A 25,938-nucleotide genomic window follows, 5' to 3' on the forward strand; every position below is an offset into this window, starting at 1 on the left:
CAGGGAAGTTTGAAATCCTTAACATTCTGAAACAGGTATAAATCAAGAGAGCGGAGGGAGCCTCCTTCATTACGTTTACTGTGTAAATTGGGATCGTGAGGATTACATGATGTCATGCATGTAAATCACTCAAATGATTTTATAGCTGAAATGATAAGCGACAGCTGAGACAATGCTACTCCTGAAGGAAGACTCATTCCAAATTTTCTTATATAGAGTATTGAGGGAAGGCAGAGATTAAGTGGTTTAAAGTTTGCTGTGTTCATTAGCGATGAATTTGTCAGCAATTGTGCATGTTTAAGTTTTTCAGCTTTTAAGAGCTCAGTCCAACTTGGGAACCGAAGCACTTGACCTTTGCCCTCCTGTTCCTGCTGCTGTGCTCATACCCTACAGGGCCGCAGGCACCCCCCAGGCCTGGAGAGCCATCCCACACGCAGCATCTTGTCTCCAGTGGCCCAGGCTTGCTCTGCCCCAGGCAGGGCAGCTGAGCAAATCTTCAGCTTGAGGTCAGCCAGGGTGACAGGAATGGTCCTAGGCTAACACAAGGGTTTTAAAACAGTGAATGTACTGCACTTGGTTGGACAGGTAATGCCATTTCTTCGTAATGTCACTCAGAGAGCTGCTTAGTACAACCTAAGATTTCCCACGTTTCCACTTAGATAGTGTGTGTGCATGTGCGTGTGCGTGTGTGTGTTTGCGTGTGTGCGTGTGTGTGCGTGCGTGTGTGCATGTGTGTGTCTGCTAGGCAGGGGATGGAGAGAAGAAAGGACACAGCTGGCGAGGCTGTGCATGTGTACATGGGTGTTTGTAGTCTATCTACATGGAGGTGTCTGCATGTCGCATGACTGTCTCTGTTTAGAGCAGTGGTTCTCAACCTTGGCTGCACATTAGAATCACCTGGGAATCTTTTTAAAATCCTGATTTCTGGGCCTCATCCTCCGGAAATTCTGTTTCTTTGTTATGGGGTGGGGGGCCTCACCCCATAACAAAGAAACAGAATTTCCGGAGGATGAGGCCCAGAAATCAGGATTTTAAAAAGACTCCCAGGTGATTCTAATGTGCAGCCAAAGTTGAGAACCACTGCTGCATATCAGATATTTACATTACGATTCATAACAGTAGCAACATTACAGTTATGAAGTAGCAACGACAATAATTTTACGGTTGGGGGTCACCACAACACGAGGAACCGTATTAAAGGGTCGCGGCATTAGGAAGGTTGAGAACCACTGGTTTAGGGGCCTTGTTTTCTCCCATCAGTAATTAACATTTGGTTCCTTCAGTTGGGATTATGCAACTCTCTACAGCTGACACCAGTTCGTACCTGTTTTCATTCCTTCTCCCCTCTGATTCAGCGTCTTGGCTCCGGAGAAGCGATTGCCCCGGAACACTTTCGAACCCGCTTGGCTGTCCCCTGACTCACTGGAGTGGTCACATACCTGAAACCCACCGGGCACCCTGTCACGGTTCCCAGGCGGTGGGACCTGTACTTGCTTGTTTTGCACTCATGTTTTGTCTCCTTAACTTCAAAAACCCTCCGACTCTTGGTTTGGTGGAAAGCAGTTTTTATCCTTGTGCTACTTAGCAGGCGCTGGGTTTCCTTGGATTTCCTGCAGCATTGGGTGAAATGGCACCAATAATGATAAGGGCAGCGAGAACACGCACGCGAATGGTGCCAGCACTTGGATATTCCTAACTCCCGGAATCTTCCCGACCACTCTAGTGAGTGATGGACACTGTTATCACCCCCATGTTGTACCTGCAGAAAGTGAGGTGGCCTCGGAGCCTGGTTCTACCGCTTGGAAGTGGCTCCTGTGTGGACATGACTCCCCATCTGGGTGAGGCTGGCTGGTGGAGCTCGAGGAGCCAGGGAACCAGGCGCTGTCCCCGGGAACTGAGCTCCGGACCGGCAGGCCCAGTGCCGAGACTTGGCAGAGATGCTGGCTGTTGCTTATGTTTGGAGAGGAAGTGACACAGATGAGTCCTCTCCTCCCAGAGCCCTGGACCTGTGAGGGGCGTTGAGGGAACTCAGGCCTGGGCAGGAAGGAAACGGGGGAGGGAGGTGTGGAAACTGCTGGGGAGGCCACTTGCAGCAGGCTCTCACGGGGAGAGGGGAGCCCCTCTCTCGGTCCCTGTGGTCCCTCGGGGTGCACATCGCAGGGGAGGGCGAAGCAAGTTAAAGGTGTGTTCGCCGCGGAGTTTCTTCTGTTTTGATGAGTGAGTCATATGACGAAGCTGGAAAGCCTCTTGGGCTGCTCTTGTGATCGTGTTTCTGGAATTGGTTTTTGAAGAGGTTGCGTGCGACGTGCTGGGATTCTCTCTCTGCAGCACAGACTGGTGCTGTGGAAGGAAAGCAAGCGTCCAGGTAGGAGGCATGGCGGCAGGGGGTGGGGGAGTGACGGGCAGGATAGGGGGTGCTGAGGCAGGGGCAGGACTCTGGTTCTGTGCCAGGCCCTCTGGATAGGACATCCCAGGGCTGAAAATTGGTCACCAGCCTCAGGGTCCATGTCTGCCATATCTGCATGAAGTCCACCGCCCGTGGCGGCTGGCTCGCAGTCGTCCTAACAGAAAGTGGGAGCTTGCTATTGTCGGGTTATTCTTATATCGCCAGGTTGTAGTTTCAGCCCCCATTCTGGATATTGTGAGCACGGTTCTTTGAGTAAGAAATGGGGTCAGATAATGTCAGTGTCTGTCTGATGAGGGGCAAGTTCTTAACCTCTGCAGCCCGGGTGCCCTCGTCTGTAAAATGGGGACATGAGGACTAATCTCAGGGCAGTAGGGCTATGGGAATACTGCTCAGGTGGCCCCGTCTTTGAATCTGCTCTAAAAATGGAGGTGCTCATGACCGCCTTCTTGGTGTCTGACACTAGGGGATGTTGTGTTCTGGTTCCTGGCTGAGAGCAGCTCTGGCATTCCCGGACCTGCATCACGGTGGGTGTAGACACGGATAGCAAAGAGAGCTGGAATCGGAGAGTTGCAGCTTCTGAGGTCTCAAAGGATGGAGTCCTTTGGGACAAAGCATTCCTGGCATGAAAGGCAGAGAAGGCTCCTTTGAGAAGTAAGCCAGACTCAGGTATTCTGATACACCCCACCTGATGCCAGCGGGCCAGGGGAGACTCCCCTATCTTGTGTCGGGTTGATCGGCCTTTGCATTTTATCCAACTTGTCATTGTATCTCCAGAAGGAATTTTTCCCGCCATCTTTTAAAAATTGAAGAACTTACACTGTCAGTTTGGTCTAGTTAAACACACGTTTTAGTTTGGAAGGGCAAAGGGGTTCAGTTGGAGGGAAAATTCTGACCCCCGTTTTCTGTAACATATCAGCAACGTTGGCACTGTTATCTATGTTACCAGCTTACTTGACAAATTACCCTTTAAGAAAAACTTTTTTATTGAGAAAAATCCAACGTTTTACTATGGGAAATTTCAGGCATGCACAACGCTGTAGAGAATGGTGTGACCCTTGTCTCCCACCGTCAACAGCTGTCAACATGGCCAGTATTGTCCCCCTCACAGTCCCCCACCCCATTATTGTGGAGAAAAATCCCAGACAACCTATTATTTTATCCATAAATATTCAGTGTGGGCTTTGATGACCTTAGAAGATTCAGTAATGTCAAAAATGGAGACTTTCATATTTGAAGATCCTTCTGGTGGGAAGATCTTGTCTATTTAGACAAGGCGGTCAGCCTCAAAGCTGGGGGTAGGGAAATGATTTTTTAAAACAATCACCTGGGGGAGCCTTCAAACTACTTGCCCTCTCAGAGTTTGCTTCTGCGGCCCCCAGTCCCCCTCAGTTGAAAATCTCAGCCTTTGATGCACTATGGACTTGGTTTGCATCTGAGTGTTAGAGCAGGAATAAAAGCTAGGGGACCACTGCTTGCGGGTAAAAGTGATTCCAGGTAACGGGAGCTTTACCTCGCAGGAACCAACTTGTTATTTTTAACCACCATGGATGGGGGCTGTTTAAAAACATATATATTTTTTTGCCCTTTTAACCAGAATATGCTGGGTATTACTCGTTTCCATTTACTATAGAGAGTTTTTGGGACACAGTCTGCCCTGTTGTGGAGTGCTTATTTTTATAGTTTACCTGTCACCTGCCTCCTTGCCTGTTTTTATTCTGAAAACGTGCTCTTGTCTCCTTGAAATCTGCTACGGGCTACGAAGCAAGGCCCAGAGCTGTACAGGAACTCAGAGTGCACCAACTGTACGGGCATTCTTGTTTCTGAGCACAGTGTGTAGTTGGAATGAAGAGCTTTGTGATCGTTGACTGCTCCCGGTTTCCAGCGATCCTCTGCATGGATGAGGTTGTTGTGTAGCCACCCTTCATGCAGATGAGCCATCACCCTGATGGGCACGGTTTGGCAGGAATCTGTCCTCTAACTTCAAATCGAGCTTAAGGAGGTCTCCAGATGTCATGTTGGAAAGGTCAGGTCTCCAAGGAAAGTTGGAAAATGTGTTTCTGGACAAATTTCTCTCCATCTCATCACTGCATTTGGAAAGTGAGTTAGGAGGCGAGAAATGAAGGGATTAAACAATGTGACCATTCTGCTTTTGTTGTTGTAGTTACTCAGCAGCTAAAAAGGTAGGGCCTTGCATTTTAAACCTTGCACAACACGTTTACTTGGCCAAAAATAATGTGATGTGTGGATTTAATTTGGGTATTCCATAACAATAAAATGTATAGAAGAAATGAACAGTCTACCTTTCACCACACAAAACTGACTTCTTTTCTGCTCTTCTTGGAGGAGGAAATCAGAGAAGACATTTTCCTTACGCTTTTCTTTCCCATCCCCTCCCACCCCACCCCACCCCACCCATCTTTAAAATTCTCCTTCGGAAAATGACACAGTATTTTTTAAAACCCAGCTGAGCTGTGCCCAGGTTCATACACAGGATGGACTAGTTGCATCAGTTTTTCCTTTCTCACACCCAGACGAGGGTTACATAGTTCTGTGAGGTGTGCTTGGAGTTGTAAAAATACGGAATGCTGGAAAAATCCCAGAGTCTGTTGGTAAATAGAGAACACAGCTGAATAGCACTTAGCTTCTATTCGTGATTTTCGAACTTGAGGGGGGAAAAGGGGCAGGTATCTATAACATAGCACGGGAAATAATAAGAGCGTGTGATGACCACGTTTGGAATTTGGATTTTCATGTCTCTTTCAGGTCCCTAAAGACATCGAAAGTAATTCAGTAACGAGGAGTAGAGTGCATTTGGTTGACAATATAAAAGATCCCTCCACTTCTCACCCATCATATTCAGAGATTTAGTAGGTCAGCCGAGTGACTTTTTCTGTATTATGAGAAAGCTGTCTTTGCTTTGTGTTTTTAACTTAGCGGTTTTTTTTTTGTTTTTTTTTGGTGATATCTTTAGGGAAAGTTTCGAGAGGATTGTAGAAGGTGCTGGAAATCCACAGCTGGGGGTTCCAGGTGAAGCTTCCACATGAGAGCTTTTCGGAAGCTGATTGACTGGTTAGCAGTGGGGTTTAGAAGTGACTGGGCTTTTCTGAGGGTCTCTCCCACTGTAGCGCGTACTGTAAAAGGCCTTCACCAGCGTGGTGCTTACAGAGCAAGTGCCCCAACAAATTGCTTTCGGGAGTCACGGCGCATTATAACACCATTGATCACGTCGCTAGGTCCAGTGTCGTTTTTTGCGTAGAACTTCCCTCGGACGTGGCTTCCCTCTGGCCTCTGAGACCACCCCCAGGATCAGGCACACCCAGGTCTAGAAAAGGGACACTTGGGTGGTGGGAATGTTCTTGTAGAAACCTCAGTTCCATCTTTTTGTCCCCCTGAAGCGCACCCGTGAGCTGACTGACCTCTCATTCCTGTTCTCCACAGTTTAAGCCTCTCTGAGGCCTCCAAAAGTCAGACCTCTCGAAGCTCCAAATTCCTCAAGTGTCCCTGAGGTCCCCAGGGGGTCCTGCCCTATCTTGGCAGCAAAAACTCAACCCTTTTCAGGATTTGTTCTTTCTCTCATTGTAATGACAGATACTTATTTAGCTCCACCTTAGGTTTATAGGAGACCACAAAGCTGAATGTGACACAGATCTTGCCCTTCAGGATTCCAAGTGGGAAACTAAAACACATGCGGGAGTTTCTCCAGGAAAGGGAGACTGGGGTGCCGTCAGCTGTAGAGACACAACCACACAGATTATAAGGCAATTTGGAAGCAAGTTCCCACTCCCCCAAAAGACCCGTTGCTAACCCCAGACACTATACACACGTAGTTGATTGAGTCAAGAAAAAGGCTAGTCTCCTTACCCACTCGGGATGGGCTGCGTAGGACTTCCATCGAGTGAGCGACTCCTTTCTGCTCCAGGTGTCAAGGTTGGTGATGACAAGGTGGCAGGGCTGGGAGAATGCACAATTCATTTATTTTTTTATTTGAGACTTTTCTATTGATTTTTAGAGAGAGAGAAGAAGAGTGGGAGAGAGAGAAACATCTATGTGAGAGCAAAACATCAATCGGCTGCTTTCTGCATGTCCCCTACTAGGGATCGTGCCCACAACCCCAGCATGTACCCTAAGCGGGAATCAAACCAGCAACCTTTTGGTACGTGGGGCAAAGCCCAGCCAACTGAGCCACACTGGCCAGAGCGCATGGTTCATCTTTATGCCTGGTCCCTTTCCGCAGGGAATTGTCGTAGCACATAGCTCCATCTTAAACTCCGTATTCTTTGCTTTGCCTTTTTCTTTTCTTTTTTAAAGCCTTTCTCCACAGTAGCTGGTAGGGTACTCAGCCTTCTTTTCACACCTGCTTTGCTCTCCTTTGAGTGACCAGCTTGCAGTGCTGGGGAGAAGGAGGGACGGTGCCACTCTACTGAATGCCCCCAAGGACATTTTCTCATTTCCTGCTCACAAACAGGTGGGGTAAATATTGTCTTTGTAGATGAGGAAACTGAGGCTGAGAGAGGATAAATGGCTAACATTCACCCCAGGCCTCTCTGGTTAATGCCAGTTCTTGCCCAAAGGTTTGCCCGTGTTCTTTTCCTTAAGGGTGAACTTGGGTTCTCAGAAGCACTCAGCTCACCCTCCTCTGCAGTGACTTTCTCCAGTGCAGTCGTTGACATTCACTTTCCTTTGCTTTACTGCGACAAAGACCCTGAGTTAGAGAGTTCTCAGTGTGTGTGGCACTTGTTTTTTTGTTTTGTTTTTTTCTTTGCTTCTTATTCCCAGTTACTCATCACTAAAGGGCTAGCATCTAACTCTCTTACTTTTCTTTCTAAGATGCACCTAAGAAAAAGGGATTAATAGATTATATTTTAAAATTCAAATAAATTAGTCTTTACTGTTAGTTTTACTATCGATAGTAACAAAAGAGACTTGTTTAACCTTCATGTTGGGTATTAGCAACAATTGCAGCTCATATGTATTAGATATGTTCTTTACGAGTGGATCAAGAAAATTCTGTATTTTAGATGAGTGTTTATTTTTAAAAGAGCTTTCTGTTTTAAGAAACACCTTGTAGTAAATAGAAAGACAACTGCCTAACTTGATCTCTTTTGAAAAGCCAGTTTCATCAGGAAAATCTGAAGTGTCATGAACATGTGACCTTTCTATGAGAGTATGGCATTTAGTTCTAGGTTTTATTTTATTTCTTTATTTTTAATTTTCAACCGAGGACATTCTCAGAGGAAGGAGAGAGAGGGAAAGGGAGAGGGAGAGGGAGAGAGAGAGAGAGAGAGAGAGAGAGAGAAAGAGAAAGAGAAAGAGAAAGAAGGAAAAGAGACTTTCTGTATACACCCATACATGGGATCCAACCCACAATCTAGGTATGTGTCCTGACCAGGAATTGAACCAGCAACACTTCGGTGCACAGGAGGACAATGCTCAACCAACTGAGCCACTTGGGCCGGGCTGGTTCTAGGCTTTATAATGTTCATGTGTTGAGTCCCCAGCGAACCACATGGGGAAAGTGAGAAAGGCGCCAGGAGCCAGGCTGTGTAACACAGGACTCGCTAGTAGACTTCATGTCGATTCTTTTGTATGGTGGGATATCGGAGTCCTTGTCTCTCTGTCTTTCAAGGACAAAGCAGAGGAATTGGGCTTACACACAGCAGGGAGCTGGCTTGTGTTTAAGGTAGAACTATATTCTCCTCTGGAGAGTTCGGAGGGGATGCGTGACAGATGCTGCGGAATCTTCAGGAGCTTAAATATGCGAGGTGATTCACAGACTCTTAAAATGCTCAGACTGAAAGGGACTGGGCGGTCATCTCTGACCCCCGCTCTCGTTACAGATTAGTGTCACACAGATTGTTTACCTGTCTCCTCTGGAGAGTTCGGAGGGGATGAGTGACATGCTGCGGAATCTTCAGGAGCTTAAATATGTGAGGTGATTCATAGACTCTTAAAATGCTAAGACTGAAAGGGACTGGGCGGTCATCTCTGACCCCACCTCTCGTTACAGATTAGTGTCACACAGATTGTTTACCTGGGATACTTCAGGTGTAGCCCTTCCTGAAGGTAAGGAATGTCGTAAATGACAGCCTGGGAGTTCTTTCCAGAAGCCCAGCTCTGTGAGCACACAGTTCTGGCTGTAAATGCCGCGAGCTTTTAATTGAGGTCAGTGGTGTGGGTCTTAAAAATGGAGGAAACCTGCTTCTAGCTTTGAAGGAGTTTAGAGTCAAGATGTGTGGATACTTCTGACATAAATCAGTTTGCTCTGTTAAATAAGCATGAAAATGACTGTGGGAGTTCAGCCAAGGTGATCTGAGGGCAGGATCAGAGAAGTCCACGGGGAGAGGCAGTGCCACTGAAACGGAGCCGCAAGGAGTAGGTGTGGCTGGAATCTGGTTAGTACCTGCGTGGAGGGTTGCCTTTTTTTTTAACCTTTTGATTGTGAAAATTGTTAGATACACAGAAAAGCGAAAAGAATCGTGCCATGGATACCTGGACACCTACCACCTAGATTCAACAGCTGTTAATGTTTTGTCATCCTTGTTTCAGCTCTGAACGTGTGTGTGTACCTATGTGCGTGTGTTGTTTTTAGCCGTTTGTTAGTCACAGGCATCGTGACATTTCACCCCTCATTATATCCATTGGCCTCTCCTAAAGCCATTCACCGGCATAAGCGTAATTCCACTACAAAAATGGAAGAAATTTAACAACAATACATTATATCCAATTCCTGTTCTCTATTTCAAATTTCCCTAATTGTCCACATCTTTTTATTTTTTTTTCACACCTTGGTTTGATGAAGGGTCACACCTTGCATTTTGTTTTTCTAACTCCTAAATATCTCCTTTTTTTCCTTTTTAAATTAAATGTATTGGGGTGACATTGGTTAATATGATCACACAGGTTTCTATGGTACAAGATCTGTATACTGCACTGTGTGGCCCCCATCCCCCCCAATATTTTTTGCCCTAGAGCAGCCGCCTTCTAATTCCACCTGCTCAGTTTTTGTTTCATGACATTGACCTTTAGAAAGACCGGACCAGTTTTCTGATAACCTTTTTGTTGCTACCTTACCAGGGAAGTTTCTTGCAAATTGAAGATTTAAAATGTTGTGCAAAACTTAAAATAGTCAGGTATTGTGTAGGAGATATCTTGGCAGGTTGTCCGATGTTGTTCCTGAGATACCATTTTTCAGTATCTAATGCACTGTACTCTTTATTTGCAACAATAAGATAAGGCAGCTATAAAATGTTAGAACAGTTTAGAAGTCTATAAACTATAAAGCGAGAGTTCTATTTAATGTCGCCACTGTGTAGTCTCGAGATAACAGTTCATCGCTTTGGTGAGCTCATCTTCTTTCCCATTTCTGTGTTTTTTTGTTTTGTTTATGTATTATAAAAACTCTTGTTGTGCAGCTTACTTTTTGCCCCACTAACTGTGCGTTTTGGACGGAATCCCACAGAATAGGTAGCAAGGGTTGTTTTTAATAGTGGCTGGGATACGTGTGCACCAAGCCAGCCACATTCCTTCATCGGTGTTTAAGACGAGACACACCCAAATTGTAAAGTGCCGGGCCCAGGATTAGCTATGTGGCTTGTGCCCACAGAGCAAATATTTTCCTCTGTGTGAGGCTCCCTGGCTAATATAGGAATTGAAGCTTGGTGTTCTGTGCCCTGTGTTTCAACAAGTTGTGGGAATGCGTGAGTAGTAAACTCTTCAGGGCTCTGTATTTGAATTCTGGCTCTCTTCTTGTCTTTTCTGGGCGGGTCCCTCCATCCTCCTTTCTGTAGATATCAGGAGATCATCAGGTTGGCCTACCTTGGAAGTAAACATGATACTCTGCCAACATAAAGTGATTTAGAAATGTTAATCTATTTTACCAAGTCACAGACTCTACTGGCATGTATATTTTAAGCCATCGTAAAACATATCCCTGTCATGCTAAGGAATGTGCCGAGGGCAGGCATCAAAGACCGGCTGAGGGAGTGTGGGGAGTGTGTTTTGCTGTGTTGTAGGTTTATGCTTTGACAACCTTCGTGAGGCCCGGGGTACTGACACAGAGTGGTTGCTAAATGTTGAAGCCATTTCATTTATTTATGTAGTTATTTTTTCTATGTTTTTATTGATTTCAGAGAGGTAGGGAGAGGGAGAGTTAAAAACATCAATGATGAGAGAGAATCATCGCTTGGCTGCCTCCTGCACGCCCTCTACTGGGGATCGAGCCCACAACCCGGGCATGTGACCTCCTGGTTCATGGGTTGATGCTCAAACACAGCCACACCGCCGGGCCCATTTTATTTATTAGTTCAAGAATTCCTGCAAGTAGTTATTCATACTTGTCCATTCAAGTGTCAGGGGGGCTCAGAGGTAATTCTATGGATGAAGGGTTTGAAGGCTGGCTGAACTGCCCGGTGCAGGGAATCAGGTTAACAGAGGGATCATGGGAACAGGAGATGGTCCTGTGAGCTGGATATGGAGAGCAGGAGGTTGAACAGAGGGGCTGTCTGGCCATCTCTGGCTTCTTTGGAAGGTATGAGCCTCCCCGTGAGAGCGTTGCTGGCTCAGGGTGGGACGGTAAAGCCACTTGGTTGTTGTTGTTTTATTGTTGGGTTCTCCATGGCAATGATGTCATCACTGGCATTTGGTGGACCACCAGGGTGTCAGGAAATCTCGTTTTTAGTAAGTTAAATTATCGGTAATTTGGTCACAGGGCTTTTGCATCAAGCATTTTGTAAAAGGACAAAATGATGATAGGGGTGGTTCCCCATATCTAACTGTCTAAATATTTGGTAAAAAAGGACAAGCACATTAAAGAATTCATATATTTAAAAATGTTTTTTTCAAAGTAGGAAGCTGCCAACTGTATTAATTGTGTATTTCCTCCACATTCTATTATCCTTTCTCAGTAAATAAACAAGAAAATAAGTGATAAAATATTGAAATAAAAACAAAGGCAAATCATGTTACTGAAAGTAGAGAGGCAGATTTTAATTTCGGGATCAGTGAATCTTTGGTAAACCAACAAAAACCTTGCTTTTTCTCTCTGCAAAACAGGGATCATAAAATCTACACCACGGGGTTGTTCATGGGGTTGAAATGAGATAATATATATTTAGAAGTTAAAGAAACAGTGTTGATTCCACTCCGATTGCTCTCTTGGACAGACAGGATTGTACAGTGAAAAAAGCATGTGAGTGGAGGTTGCATAGACGTTGGTGTGAATTCTTTGCCATGTATGAGTTCCTTTATTTAATTAATTAGTTAATTTGCACCTCAGGATATATTTATTGATTTTAGAGAGGGAGGGAGGGAGGGAGAGAGAGGGAAACATCAGTGTAAGAGAGAAACATCTTGGTTGCCTCCAGTACGCGCTCCAACCGGTGATCGAACCCACAACCTAGGTATGCGCCCTGACTGGGGATTGGACCTGAAACTTTTTTGGTGTACGGGATGAATCTCCAACTGACTGAGCCACTGGCCAGTGCTTGGATGAGTTCTTTTCATCTCTCTGAATCTCCACTTCTTTGGCTCTAACCGAGGAGTTTATCATGTCACCCTTGCAAGATAAGATAAAGGGCATGGGCTCTCCCAGGTGTCTTGCAGGTTCTGGAATCTGGATGTTGATCCGGGGGAAGAGGGTGTCTGTGCATGTGAAAAACGTGCCGTATCACCTACAGCTTCCCCTCCACGAATGACCTCGCTCCTTTTCTGTTTGCAGCGACCCTGCAGCGTGCCACCCCGGGCATGGACACCTTCTCCCGTGTCTGGAGGAGCACGGCTGGTAGTGCCATCGCCGGGTCCCGAAACTGCTAAGGCCGTCTCAGGGGCGTGGGCGCCAGGAGAGGAGGGCGACACCCGAGGGCCAGAGCCATGCCTTTCGGCCTGAAGCTCCGCCGGACACGGCGCTACAACGTCTTGAGCAAGAACTGCTTCGTCACCCGCATCCGCCTGCTGGACAGCAATGTCATCGAGTGCACGCTGTCGGTGGAAAGCACCGGGCAGGAGTGCCTGGAGGCTGTGGCCCAGAGGCTGGAGCTGCGGGAGGTAAGGGTGTGAGTGTGGCGGGTGCGCGAGCGAGAACTCACCCAGGGGACCACCACCTGTCTCTGCACCTGCCTTGCCTTTCCGCCTTAGCCTGGTGTTTAGAAGAATCATGTTATATTAGCGGGGGCTCGATCTTACAGCTTTCAGTGGAGAGAAGCGAGAACACACCTAGAGCTCCCAGGGGGTGACGGCCTCCCTTTGGTTTCCACTGATGGCAAGGGTTAGGGGGAGTTGGAAATGAGAGGTTCTCCTCACCAAAGTCATTTTCTGTCTGTAAAAGGGTGGAGTGGGTAGCTGGGGTGGCATCCCGGCTGCCTGTCAAGGCGAGAACGCCCACGTAGGGAGGGATGCAGCTGCCTTCCTTCTTTGCTCGTTTGTGTCTCGGTTTCCCTCTTCAAAGGGAAGAAAAAGAGAATAAGCATTTAGAGTGAGTGTGAGCAGAGAGGTTTTTTGTAGGAGCGTGGAACATGGAGTTTTGTTCCCTTTAAGATTCCTCCTGACCCTCGTTTCCTTTGTACCGTCTGTGCGACTTCTTTGGGCTTTAAGCAAACCCAGGTTGACTATGCAGTCAGTCATGGCATTGCTCTTAAGGAGAGCCTCTTACTCAGGGCAGCGTGTCCTTCCGAACAAGCAGGCCCTGCGGTTTCCAGTCTTACAGACACTCCAGAGAGGAGACGTGGTGAGCACCGCACACAGCATTTGTCTTGAGAACCATGTGTCATACCAGCTGGTGGGTAAGGGAATGGTTGAGTGGTTGCCGGAGCTGAAATGACTATAGCTCCTGAAATTCAACCCTGAAATGACTATAGCTCCTGAGATTCAACCCCTACTCCTAGGCCCTGTGACATCCTTGCCCAAGACCTCACGGTGATGGAGAAGAGGGGTGGTGCCTGTTGGAAGTGATTGATGGATGGTGTTTGATCCCCGCCCCTCACGAGCCACCTTCTCTCCATGTGCATATAGGATGTGGGGTCACGGGAAGTCGTCTTCTCCCCTTGGCGTCTTCCACAGGCCGACTCTTATCCCCTGAGGGGCTGTTCTGCCTGAGCACTTCTGCCTCCTGCTGGCCTTTGTGTTTATCCTCTGGTTTCAGGTCTTCGGAGTTTATTCTCCTGTGTAGGAGCCCGTCCTGCCCAGCAGACATGTCGAGCTCTGTAACTGACACACTAGAATAAACATATTCTGACCTTGTTTGTCTATGGCTGGCTCTTTTTTTGCTTATTAGTAACTCATTTGGGTAGATTTATTTATTTATTTTTAAATAATTTTATTTATTTTAGAGAGGAAGGGAGAGGTAGAGAGAGATAGAAACATCAATGATGAGGGAGAATCACTGATCGGCTGCCTCCTGCATGACCCCTTACTGGGGATTGAGCCCGAAGCCTAGGCATGTGCCCTTAACTGGAATCGAACCTGGGACTCTTCAGTCCGCAGGCCGACGCTCTATCCACTAAGGCAAACCGGCTAGGGCTGGAAATATATATTTAAACATAGGGCTGTGCATGAATGTAAAGGAAGAACCTTAATGCTGTAGATCAGTTGAACAGGAAGCTGGTCTAAATTCTTGGCAAACATTTAGTTACAGATCATTTAAAAATATATGCAGTGATTTTACTTTTGAGTATGGTATTCCCAGTAAGTCACATTAGAGTAATTAAGTATTCTTCACGCGCATTGGGAGGCATAGAGCCTGTGGCTGAGTAGTTACAGGCGCAGCCTTTGGAGTCTTGGACTTGAGTTCAACTTATAGTTCTGTTGCTTTTTAGTTAGGTAACCTTGGAAAAGTTACTTCATTTCTGGAAAATGGGCATAATGACCCTCACTTTACTTAGGGCCGTTGTCAATATTAAAAGAAGTACAGTATGGGAACTGTGCAGTGCTGTCTCTAGTAATATAATAACATGTGATTGTTCCAATTTGAGAGTCTTTTTCAATGAAGAAAATCTTGAGCAACTGCAGTGCATCAGACATTGTTGTTAAGATGTGCACAGACTACCCAGCTGGTGTGGCTCAGTGATTGAGGGTTGACCTATGAACCAGGTGGTCATGGTTCGATTTCTGGACAGGACACATGCCCGGGGTTTCGGGCTCCATCCCCAATAGGGGGCATGCAGGAGGTAGCCAATCAATGATTCTCATCATTGATGTTTCTATCTCTCTTTTCCTCTCCCTTCTTGTCTGAAATCCATAAAAAAAATATTTTAAAAAAAGATGTGCACAGACTAGTAGGGGAGTCCAACATTTACACAAACAGCTGCGAACGAATGTGATCCACGCTGAGATGGGGGAGTCCAACATTTACATGAATAGCTGAGAACGAATGTGATCCACGCTGAGATGCAATGCAGGGGCAGCCGAGCCCTCCTGCCCCGCTGGACACCGCAGCCCTGGCAGGGAGAGGAAGCCTCAGGGAAAGGAGGAGCAGGGACTTGAAGGAGACAGAGGAGATCAGCAGGTGGAAGAGAAGGCGAGGTCACCCTGGGCGTGGGGAACTGGATTTTTGCAGATCCAAGGATGTGAAAAGGCAGCACATTCTTGGGGACTGAAAAGCCACCTCTGCCAATCACCAGGTAGAGCTCCAGCGGAAGGCGCAAGGTGAGGCGTGCCTGGAGATGCGTAGGGTTAGTCATTACTCTCCGCAAACTATTGTTCCTGGCGGTGAGAGGGCAAGGGTCAAGCCCGGATTATCCCACAACCGTGTTGTCACAAAGGCCAAAGCAGGGAAGTCACATTCTGCTGTCAGGTGTGTGTGGCAGGGTGACTGATCCTCTAATGCTCAGGGGTGGTGCGAGCTTAGTGCTGGCTTTATTTTGACGTGCCCCCAGCGGGCGCATCCGCATGAGAGCACAGCACTTTCTTTCCTAATTGTGTGCTTTTGTTCTGTGACAGATGGCGTCTGAGCTATGGCCTTTTGAGAAACAACCCGGTAGCTACTTCTGAACTGAAGGGTGAGCTAGAGCAGTCCGGTACTTTGTTCCTCTTTTGTGCATCCACACCTGGAGGAAGAATGCACCCTCCACTCCGAGGCCCAAGTCGGAGGGGTGACCGGGGTCTGCTCCACTCACTTGACTTTGTATTGGGGTCAGTTTCCAAATAGAGCCTTTGGCGCTTCAGAGGAGAAAGTGGACATCCATCTAAAATATAACAACACGTTTGGTCTTGATGAGGCTTGGAAACCCGATTTGGGCAGATATTGCCTTTTGCCAGTAGAAGTGCCCTGTGGTTTAGGTGTATCCTAAACTTGGTAATAGCTTTATATTAGGAAAGGAAAATTAATTTTGATTTAATTTTAGATCTGCATTAATTACAATTTGTGTTTCGCCACTTAATTTTAGTAGATAATTTTATTTTTTTTAATGCGGTTTTAGGTTTACAACAAAATTGGAAAGCAGAGTTCCATGTACCACCTGCCCCCACCTGCCCTCCTCCTCTCCTCCGCCATCAACATTCTGAATCACAGGGAGCATTTGTTACAATTCATGAATCCACGTTCATACATCCTTGTCCCTCAAAGTCCACAGTTTACAATAGAAGAGAGAGAGAGAAAGAGAGAAAGAAAAAGAGAAACATTGATTTTTTTTGTTTTGTTCTACTTATTGATGCATTCATTGGTTGCTTCTTGCATGTGCCCTAACCAGGGATCGAACCTGCAACCTTGGTGTATTGGGATGATGCTCTAACCAACTGGGCCCATTAGGGTTCCCTCTTGGTGTTGTACATCCTGTGCATTTTGACAGATGTGTAATGACATGTGTCCACGGGGGAAGCTTTTTGAGGGTCAAGTCTGGTTCTGAATGCACTGATGTGCTGCCATGTCAAGTGGCATCCAGATGGCCCAGGCCTGGTTCCTAGGTCAGCACATATAGTCCCGCCCAGGGAAGCTGAATATAATAGGGTCCCTGCTCCCAGAAACCCCAGGGTTTAGAGAAGAGGACAAACAAGCAGCAAAGCAAAGGGAACAGTCCGTACCGAGGTACAGAAACAGGAAAGCCCATGGAATTTTCAGGGAAGGGCAGAGTTCAGTTCGCACCGATCCGTTTGTGTGTGTGTGTGTGTGTGTGTGTGTGTGTGTGGAGGGGTCATGGCGGGGAGGACAGGAGTGTGGAAGGGCTGGCAGGAGTCCGCTTTTGAAGGTTTGAGTGTATCTGGATAGGGAATTTTAGCCAGATCCTGTAGGAGATCGTTTCCAAAACGTGTCACCAAAATAATGAAAACAACCGCCACCCTTTACTGGTAATGTGCTACCTGTTGTGCTGAGCACCTTCCATGTGTCAACTATTTAATTCTCATAACAAGCCTGGAAGGTGGCTCTCCTGCTGTCCCTGTTTTACGGATGTGGGACCACAGTTCAGGCTGCCCTGCCCGCTTTCCCTGGGCTGGCTCACACCCAGGCAGGCTGACTCCACCATTCTAATTCCCAGGGATGTGTAGTGGCAGAAGAGGGGCCGTGGTCCACCATTTGGGAAACGCCCTTGTAAGTAAGTTCTATAGGTTAGGGAAAAAAATGCTGAACTCAGTGTTTCACAGTTATTTTAGTTTTCTATTAAATCCTCTCTGAATTGCTTGGGGAATAAAACGCAGCCGTGAGATGGAAAGCCGTGGAAGGATTTCAAGGCGGAGCCTGACATTGATCACCTTGGGTTGAGGACCGTGGTCAGCAAACTGCAGCTCTCGAGCCACATGCGGCTCTTTGGCCCCTTGAGTGTGGCTCTTCCTAAGCCTTGGGAGTACCCTAATTAAGTTAATAACAATGTACCTACCTATATAGTTTAAGTTTAAAAAATTTGGCTCTCAACAGAAATTTCAATCGTTGTACTGTTGATATTTGGCTCTGTTGACTAATGAGTTTGCCGACCACTAGTTTAGGAGAAGAACCAAAGAGCAAAAGAGGAATGGGGATTGGAGGGACAGGAACATCAGAGATGGCCATTAGGTAGACGTAACAATAATCCCGGCAAGAGGAAATAAAATGAATTCCCCTTGCCAGGATTATTTTTAATTGTTTTAAGTTCAGAACAAAAAAAATGGGTATGAGTTTCTGGCCAGGAACTTCATTAAAGGAAGGGATTTAAGAGATACAGAGGCTCAGAAAATTAGAATTCTGATAATATAGTTACAACATATTTGGATTCATGGATTTCACCCATTTTTCCCCCCAAATGAAATACTCAGTGGCACTTTTAACATATAAAATGCAGCTGTTCTGTTTGCAGAAGGGATGGCTGGCAGGAGTTCCATTTCCTGTGTCCTTTTTTGCCCCCAACCCAGTTTGAAAAATCACTGCCCTAGGTTAAGAGAGAAATAGTTAAAGCAGTGTGGCCTTATGACTGATTCTCATATTTTAAAAATAAATACATGGAGAAGCAGCACAGTTGAATGGCTAGGAAGCTGAGCTTGGATCAAACTACCTGAGTTTGAACCCCGGCTCTGCCACTTCTTAGCTGTGTAATCTCGGGCAGTTGCTTAACTGCTGGTGCCTCAGTTTTCTTATCTGTAAATGGAGATGTAATAGTAACAGCCTCCATGAGTTGTCGGGGCATTAAATGAGTTCGTTTTTGCCGTAGTATGGACAGTGCTTGGCACAGGATGGTTAAGTAACCATCCGTGTTTCAATAGGGTGGTCTCCTCGACAGGACACCGCACATGCTCTCTGGACTCTGCTCCTATGCTTTCAGGGAACTGGCTCTCCCCCTTTTATAAGTCTACTTGTTCCACTTAAAAATATATCTGTATTGATTTCAGAGAGGAAGGGAGAGGGAGAGAAAGATAGAAACATCAATGATGAGAGAGTCATTGATCAGCTGCCTCCTGCACACCCCACACTGGGAATTGAGCCTGCAACCCAAGCATGTGTCCTGACCGGGATTCGAACCTTGACCTCTTGGTTCATAAGTTGACTTTCAAACACTGAGCCACGCCGGCTGGGCTGCTTGGTCCACTTACAGATGGCTTTTGTTATTACATACTGACCTTACATTAAGCCAAAATCTTTCAATGACTTGAACAGTTACTATTCATTTAAGACTGTGCGGCTGTTGAGCGCTTAGAGTGTGCTAGTTTGAACTGAGATGTGCAGTAAGTGTAAAAAATGCATCTGATTTTGAAGGCCTAGTATGGAAAAAAAGTTGATATTCCATTAATCATTTTATGTTAGTTACACGTTGAAAGCATCATATTTCGAATGTATCATTTAAAATAAAAGTTATTACAGTTAATTTTATGTCTTTGTACTTTTCCATCTAGCTACTAGAAAATTTAAAATTAAATATGCGGCTCCCAGCCCTAACCGGTTTGGCTCAGTGGATAGAGCGTCAGCCTGTGGACCGAAGGGTCCCAGGTTAGATTCTGGTCAAGGGCATGTACCTTGGTTGTGGGCACATCCCCAGTAGGGTGTGTGCAGGAGGCAGCTGATCGATGTTTCTCTCTCATTGTTGTTCCTAACTCTCTATCCCTCTCCCTTCCTCTCTGTAAAAAAAATCAATAAAATATATTTAAAAAATATGTGGCTCCTATTTGTACTAAACATGGCAAGGGAGCCATGCTAATAGTAGTAAATAATACAAAGAAGTCTAATAAAATGTAAAAACATGCTAGCATTATTTCCTTTAGGGATAATCTTGACTCTAGTTTTAATTAGGAAACAATAAATGGAGGAGGGGTAAATACTTGAACCAAAGTGCCTGAGTAACTCTATTCAACTTAGAGAACTGTTGTTCTGTGAGGAAGTCCAGCCTTCTTGGGAATGTGAATTCAGTAACTCCTGGCCTCTCCAAGGCTAGACTAAGAACACTGGTTTTTAAAAGAACCGCAAGAAAAAAATCCATAATCATTTCCTAGGGTGGGTGAATATCCTCCAGTGTATCCCCCTTTTCATTTGTAAATTTTTATTTATTTATTTTTTAAATATATTTCTTTATTGATTTCAGAGAGGAAGGGAGAAGGAGAGAGAGATAGAAACATCAATGATGAGAGAGAATCATCGATTGGCTGCCTCCTGCACACCCCACACTGGGCATCGAGCCCGCAACCCAGGCATGTGCCCTTGGCCGGAATCGAACCTGGGACCCTTCAGTCCGCCGGCCGATGCTCTATCCAGTGAGCCAAGCCGGCTAGGGCATAAATTTTTATTTTTGTCTTTCCTAAAAGCTGACTTATCCAAAGCTATTGGCTGCAGGAAAGATGCCTTGCATTTTGCTATTTTCATCATGGCTGGAGTGTATAAAGATATGGAATCTTAAACATGCATTTCCTGTCATCAAAGAAAAGCTAACTTACTTTAAGGATATTTCTGTGGTTTGCTTGTATGCTAATGTTTTCAGAATTGGTAACTTAAGTGTGATTGTGGGAGTATTTGTTTGATTCAATGGAACGCCTAATTTCCTGACCCTGTCAGATAATAGTGGCATTTGCTGTACTTTAGAGCCTGCTTCACCACAGCCATGTACGTTTGTATGTGCAGTGGACTAAAATAACCAACACCGATAAAGAATCAATTGAAAAGTAGTCTGCTCGTGAGATTTCCAGTCTTCCAGTTTGTATTGCTTTTTGTCTTTGTAAGGATAATAATCTTTTTAGCTTAATGTCAGTTCTGTGAGGCAAATTAACACCAGTGTCTATTTTCTAGACATAGAGACTGTAGGTGAAATCATTCCCCCAGTCTTAACTTGTAAGTCTTCATCTTTTTGCCTATTCGGAGTGATTTTTTCGTGGCTATGAGATTTGCTTCTTGGGTCTATGTTACTCTGCAGTTTCTTTTCCTGTACTGTGATGAAGAGATTGGCCAGGAAAATGAAGGTGGTGCAGGAGTAAATTATAGATGTGTCAGCTCTAGAAATCTCAGACATACCTAGAGGAGAGGTTGATTGCACACAAGTTGTTTTGTACAATTATCCACCTGATGAACAGTGGCTTATTTTCCAAAGCCATTGGAATGTGATCGCATGAAGCGCAGTTTCAGAGTCCGCCTGGACATTTTTAGAAGTATTTCCCTAGCCTCGGTGGAAGTTTTAGTGCTTTACCTAATTCCTGTATATTTTATGTGGAGGCAGAGCAACTCTCTGTTTCTAACTTTACAACTGAAGTACTGCAGGCAACCTGTTACAACTTCGTGCAAGAAATTTTAAACTTTTGCTTCTGGATGATTAACTCTTCAGAATGCTTGAGATAAGATCATGGACTTAATCCCTAGTAATTGCCAAGGCTGTGTCTGTAACCCTTACAAATAGCATTAAAGCTGTGCCATTGGTCGAAAAATTAGGAAAAAAACCTAACAATCCCCAAGAAATCTTTTCCTGTTAATAGCCAGTGTTGCTGGGGAGGGGGAGAGAGGTAACACCATCTCTACAAATAAATGAACAAATGAATAAAAAAATGCTCCAGAGTGGCCCTGGCTGGTGTGGCTCAGTTGGTTGAATGTCATGCCATGCACCAAAAGATCACCGGTTCGATTCCCTGTCAGGGCACATATCCGGGTCCTCAGTGGGAGTATATACATCAGAGGCAAACGATTGATGTTTTTCTTTCACATCGATGTTTCTCTCTCCCTTTCCTTTCCTCTCTTTCTAAAAATCAATAAAAACATATTTTAAAAAAACAACTAACAATGCTCCAGACTGTTTTGGAAGACCATGACTCCCTACAGTCTTTTCATGATACCAAAAGAGAGAGACCTTACTTTGACACTAAAATAGTCACACACCACTCTATCACTGAAGAAACTAACATATTTTTGAGTGCCTGCATATGCGTTTGCTTCCTCTGTTCAAATGCAAAGCTCCAAGCCAAGCAAACCAGGAAACTACTCATGAAAATGACAACTTAATGTGGCTCCCCTGTGTCTTTTCTTAGTGGTGCATTTTTAGTAACTGATTCAGAGGTACGGTTCCTCTCCTGGGAGCTGGTTCTCCTGTCTTCTTTTCTCATCATTTGCAATGAACTCATTGCAGAATTCAGCACCCTTGAGCTGTTTTTCCAAGAAAATGAGAGGAATAAAAAGGGATTGACAGCTCACCAGGAGGTCTGGTGAGGAGGAGGTGGACCTGGTTTAGGTTGGGTGCCTCAGAGATAGACCGATCAAGTATTCCCCGAATTTACTCGGGAAACACAGTGGGAGCCCTTTGATCACGGAGGAGCTGGTTTCTATTCGGAGTCATCCACCACGTTCTCCTCAACCATGTGGCGATGTTTACCAGCGAGGCTCAGCTTCCAGAATGCAGCTGGAGTGGAAGTTGGCAAGTCAGCTGTGAACAGGCCTGCTGTGGTCCCAGCTGGGCCTGAGGGGAGGATGGTCCCTTGGCTAACACACAGGAAGTTGGTTGGTGCCCATGTTAATTGAAGTGAGCGGTTAGGTTCTGATTCCGTTTCCTGCGTGGCACTGTGTACACATGGCAGAACACACCAGTGCCGAATTGCAAACTTGAGAGCTGGGTAGGAACTTTTTGTTTGTTTGTTTGTTGTTGTTTTTTAAAAATATATTTTATTGATATTTTACAGAGAGGAAGGGAGAGGGATAGAGAGTTAGAAACATCGATGTGAGAGAAACATCGATCAGCTGCCTCCTGCTCACCCCCCACTGGGGATGTGCCTGCAACCAAGGTACATGCCCTTGACCTGAATTGAACCTGGGACCCTTGAGTCCGCAGGCCAACGCTCTATCCACTGAGCCAAACCAGTTAGGGCTGGGTAGGAACTTTGAGACGGGTTTTCTCCTCTACTGAATACCCCAGAGCCCAGATACAGCTGGTGTAGGAATGAGGGCGGTGGCGTGGGCATGGAGAAGGTTACTTTGAGCATAGCTTCACTGAACAGTGTGCGGATGGGGAGCTTATGAATGGGCTTTGCTTTTTACTTGACAGGTGAACTCAGCACTTGTAAAATCAGGTTGTCTGGCTGTGAGTAGGTAGCAACTGGGTCCGACAGGTTACCTGTCTCATCCAATTCTACCCTGCATTGGAAACCCCATATTTTGAGTAGTTTTCTGTAATTTTTTTTTTATTGGGTAAATGCATAACGAGTCACCCTGAAATATGCTGCGTCCTATGGGAAAGGATGTGTTGCAACAACAACTCAAATCTTATGCCATGAATTAGGGTATGTTTTTTTTTTTGCATTAGAAGTGGTTTGCCTTGTTATTTAGAGTTCTGTGCTATCAATGGTGGCTCAGCCCTGTTACCTTACCATGATTTCTCTTGTACCTCATCATCCCCCCTTTCAATGTACGCACTTGTGTGTGCATTTATCTGTGCATGCGTGTGGGTGTGTATGTGTACTCTATAGAATATTCTTGGGTGTGTATATATACTCTGTGGAATATTCTATCTCAGGCTTTTCTTTGGGAGGAGATCAGGTCTGGTATAACGATTGGGTGGATGGGAATGAGAAAAGGAAATTTAAAATACTGGCCTTTATTAAAGCATAGGAGCAGGAAACAAATTTTTAAAAAATTTCCTTTTGAAAAATCAATCATAGCCTGTTAATGCAGTTACTGAGGGCCCTTTATAATTTGAATGTTACTAATTTGAGTGAGTGTTATGAAGTAAGGCCCATAAATTATACCCCCAAAAGTCAAGACTACTTTTAGCGAAAGACACTAAATCATGGGCGGCCTGTTAAGTAACTGTAAAGTTTGCCCTCCCTTTCTCCACCCATGCTTATAAAAGGGCTCTTTTCCAACTAAAATACTTACTACATAGCACATTACTGTTTACATATATTACCTCATTTATGCTATGCAGACTCGCCGCTGGCCGTCCAAAATACCCTTCTGTGGCCCCGTGCTCCTTAACAGAATTCAGTATAATGCAGAACCGCCTTGGCCCCTTTCCCAGTTTGTGAAGTACCCAGGTTCCCTCACGTTAAGATTCACCTGAGCCTCCATCATAGATCTCCCAGGACAGCATCCGAGTGATGTGCCAGGGTCCCACCAACATCCGTAATGAGACTCTCAAGAAAATCCTGTGGGAGCCACTGCTCTGTGACTGTTTTTTTTTCTTACACATTTTATTTCATTTTGTGTTTATTGATTTTTAGAGAGAGAGGAAGAGAAAGGGAGAGAGAGAGAAACATCGATGTGAGAGTGAGACATCAGTAGGCTGCCTCCTGCATGCCCCCGGTCGGGGATCAAGCCTGAAACCCGGGCATGTGCCCTGATTGGGAACGGAACTGACAATCTCTTGGGGCATGGGATGACCCCAGCCACCTGAGCCACACTGGCCAGGGCTCTTACACCTTTCAGATTTTTGTGTGATGTGCTGACAGGCTTCCCAGCTTTGACTTTGGCTTGCCTTTTCTCATGTAGTTCAGACAACTGCTGTTTTCTGACCCAGTGGTTCATGGGGTAGCCAATAGTGCTGATGAACAAGATTCTTGAGGCTTGCCTGCTTTTCTTCCCAGTGACGATGATGGTGGCAGTAGCATCAGCAGCCACAGAAGACACCGTTTATGAAGTGGTTACTTAATAGGTGCCCCCCACACGCACGATTGGTCGGCATCACCGCATTTGCACCCCTAGGAGCCTGTGGGTGACAGGCGGCATCAGCATCCCCATTTTACAGATGAGGAAGCTCTGAGGCGTGAGGAGGCACCGGAGTTTGGCCACAGTCCCCGAGGCAGTGAGGGCAACAGCTGAGAGATGAGTGACTTCAGAGCCTGTTTTCTTCAGCTCAGCCACATTTCCCTTCCTCTACGTCAGTGGTTCTCAACCTTCTGGCCCTTTAAATACAGTTCCTCATGTTGTGACCCAGCCATAACATTATTTTCGTTGCTACTTCATAACTGTAATGTTGCTACTGTTATGAATCATAATGTAAATATCTGATATGCAGGATGGTCTTAGGCGACCCCTGTGAAAGGGTCGTTCGACCGCCAAATGGGTCGCTACACACAGGTTGAGAACCACTGCTCTACGTCATCAGTCACATTGGAACAGCTCACGGACTCCCCGAAGCTGGGAGAGGAACAATAGGGTCGGAATTCACTCAAGCCAGGTTGTCTGAGTCGATAGAAATAGAATCTTGGCTCCGTTTGTTGGCATTTCGTTGCTCGAGAAATGCATAGACTTCTGGTGTGAACTTGCCCTTTGGTGTCCCATGGAGGAAATTGGATCAAATCACCGCTCCCACCTGAAAGTATCACTTAAAAACACCCTGCAGAGGTTTTGGGCCTCTAGCTGTGTGGAGGCGAGACCAGGTCTGGTTTTCTAGTAAAGTCAGAGTCAGAACTTTCCCACAGGTCTGGGTAGCGCTGTGGCATGGGTGAGCCACAGTATGGAGGAGGGGCGGCCAGCTGGCGGGGGAACATCTGCACAGGAATGCCTTTGGAAATTAAACATCGTCCTGAAAACATTCTTTTGAAGGTAGGTTTCCAGGTGTGCTGTGCAGCATTCGAGGCTGTAATTGAAATAGAAAAGAATGCTTCCAAAGCAGTGAGTGATCTGTTTTTTTGGCGATTGTTGTGCTAATCCTGAAATTTGAGCATCAATTCATATGAAGACAGGATCGGATGCCTAAAAGCACCCGTTTTCATCATTGAGCCCGTCGTTCAAAACTAAACTGGGTGAGGCTTCATGTCCAAGGGTGAAAAATCTCACTTTCATCTATCAAATCCCACCACAATCGGCCAAGAACAGCCACTGGGGGCCCCGTGGCAGCTGCGAAGAGGAGACCCCACCACTCTGAAAGCTTGATGTGGAGGAGAGATTTGCTGCGGTTCATGTAAAATGAAGTGGTCGAGGCAGTGTGGTTTAAAGGACTCCATTAAAGCTCCAAAGGAGAGATTCCATTTTCAGTTAAAATCTGGGACTGGATGGAAATATTCCACACTGTGGACGCTGGCCCTGGGCAGAAGGCTTTGTCCTAGGACAGCGGTTCTCAACCTGTGGGTCGCCAGCCTGTGGGTCCCGCCCCCTTTGCGGGCCGAACAACCCTTTCACAGGGGTCGCCTAAGACCATCGGAAAACACATGTATAATTACATATTGTTTTTGTGATTAATCACTATGCTTTAATTATGTTCAATTCGTAACAATGAAAATACATCCTGCATATCAGATATTTACATTACGATTCATAACAGTAGCAACATTACAGTTATGAAGTAGCAACGAAAATAATTTTAATGGTTGGGGGTCACCACAACATGAGGAACTGTATTAAAGGATCGCGGCATTAGGAAGGTTGAGAACCACTGTCCTAGGAGTTGAGTCATCGGTTCCTCTGCAGCAGGTGCAAGGACTGTGCTTGCCTTGGCCGGCCTGTTCCGTGTGAGAGCACGAGGCACCAGGAGCCACGGGAAAGTCAGCCTTGAGATCTGAGGAAAGAGTCGGCGAGGTCCCCACCCTGCACCACCCCCTCTCCCTGACATGGGTGCATCGGCACCCGCATAGACAAACGGCAGCCATGGGTGTGGATACTGCCTCTGGGTACTCAGTGTCGATCACAATACATGTGTACATGTGGTTTCTTTTTAAGTCGTCCCAGCGTCAAAGAAAGTGAC

At 45.9% G+C, this 25,938-nt stretch overlaps 1 protein-coding gene and 1 long non-coding RNA gene across 6 annotated transcripts in view; one reads left to right on the plus strand and one right to left on the minus strand.

The window, feature by feature from the left end:
- LOC106725913 overlaps nt 1-1,962 on the minus strand; it is a 4,387-nt gene extending 2,425 nt beyond the window's left edge. The window contains exons 1-2 of the long non-coding RNA XR_001361917.1: nt 1,760-1,962; nt 1,325-1,610 (exon numbers count right to left, since the gene is read on the minus strand). This is a non-coding gene — a long non-coding RNA (uncharacterized LOC106725913). The remainder of the gene's footprint in view (nt 1-1,324; nt 1,611-1,759) is intronic.
- The window catches only part of PTPN14 (protein tyrosine phosphatase, non-receptor type 14), a 145,673-nt gene that overhangs the window by 36,395 nt on the left and 83,340 nt on the right, over nt 1-25,938 (plus strand). For 2 of the 5 annotated variants that reach the window (XM_014538761.1, XM_014538764.1), the window contains one exon: nt 12,123-12,448. In XM_014538761.1, the coding sequence (XP_014394247.1) occupies nt 12,275-12,448 (174 nt within the window). In that variant the 5' untranslated portion in view covers nt 12,123-12,274. Of the gene's footprint in view, nt 1-2,089; nt 2,366-8,947; nt 8,970-12,122; nt 12,449-25,938 lie in introns of those variants that run through there. The other 3 variants (XM_014538763.1, XM_014538760.1, XM_014538762.1) reach the window with 3 other exon arrangements.

The sequence above is a fragment of the Myotis brandtii genome, unplaced genomic scaffold (assembly GCF_000412655.1).
Source record: "Myotis brandtii unplaced genomic scaffold, ASM41265v1 scaffold197, whole genome shotgun sequence".
Classification (NCBI taxonomy): domain Eukaryota; kingdom Metazoa; phylum Chordata; class Mammalia; order Chiroptera; family Vespertilionidae; genus Myotis; species Myotis brandtii.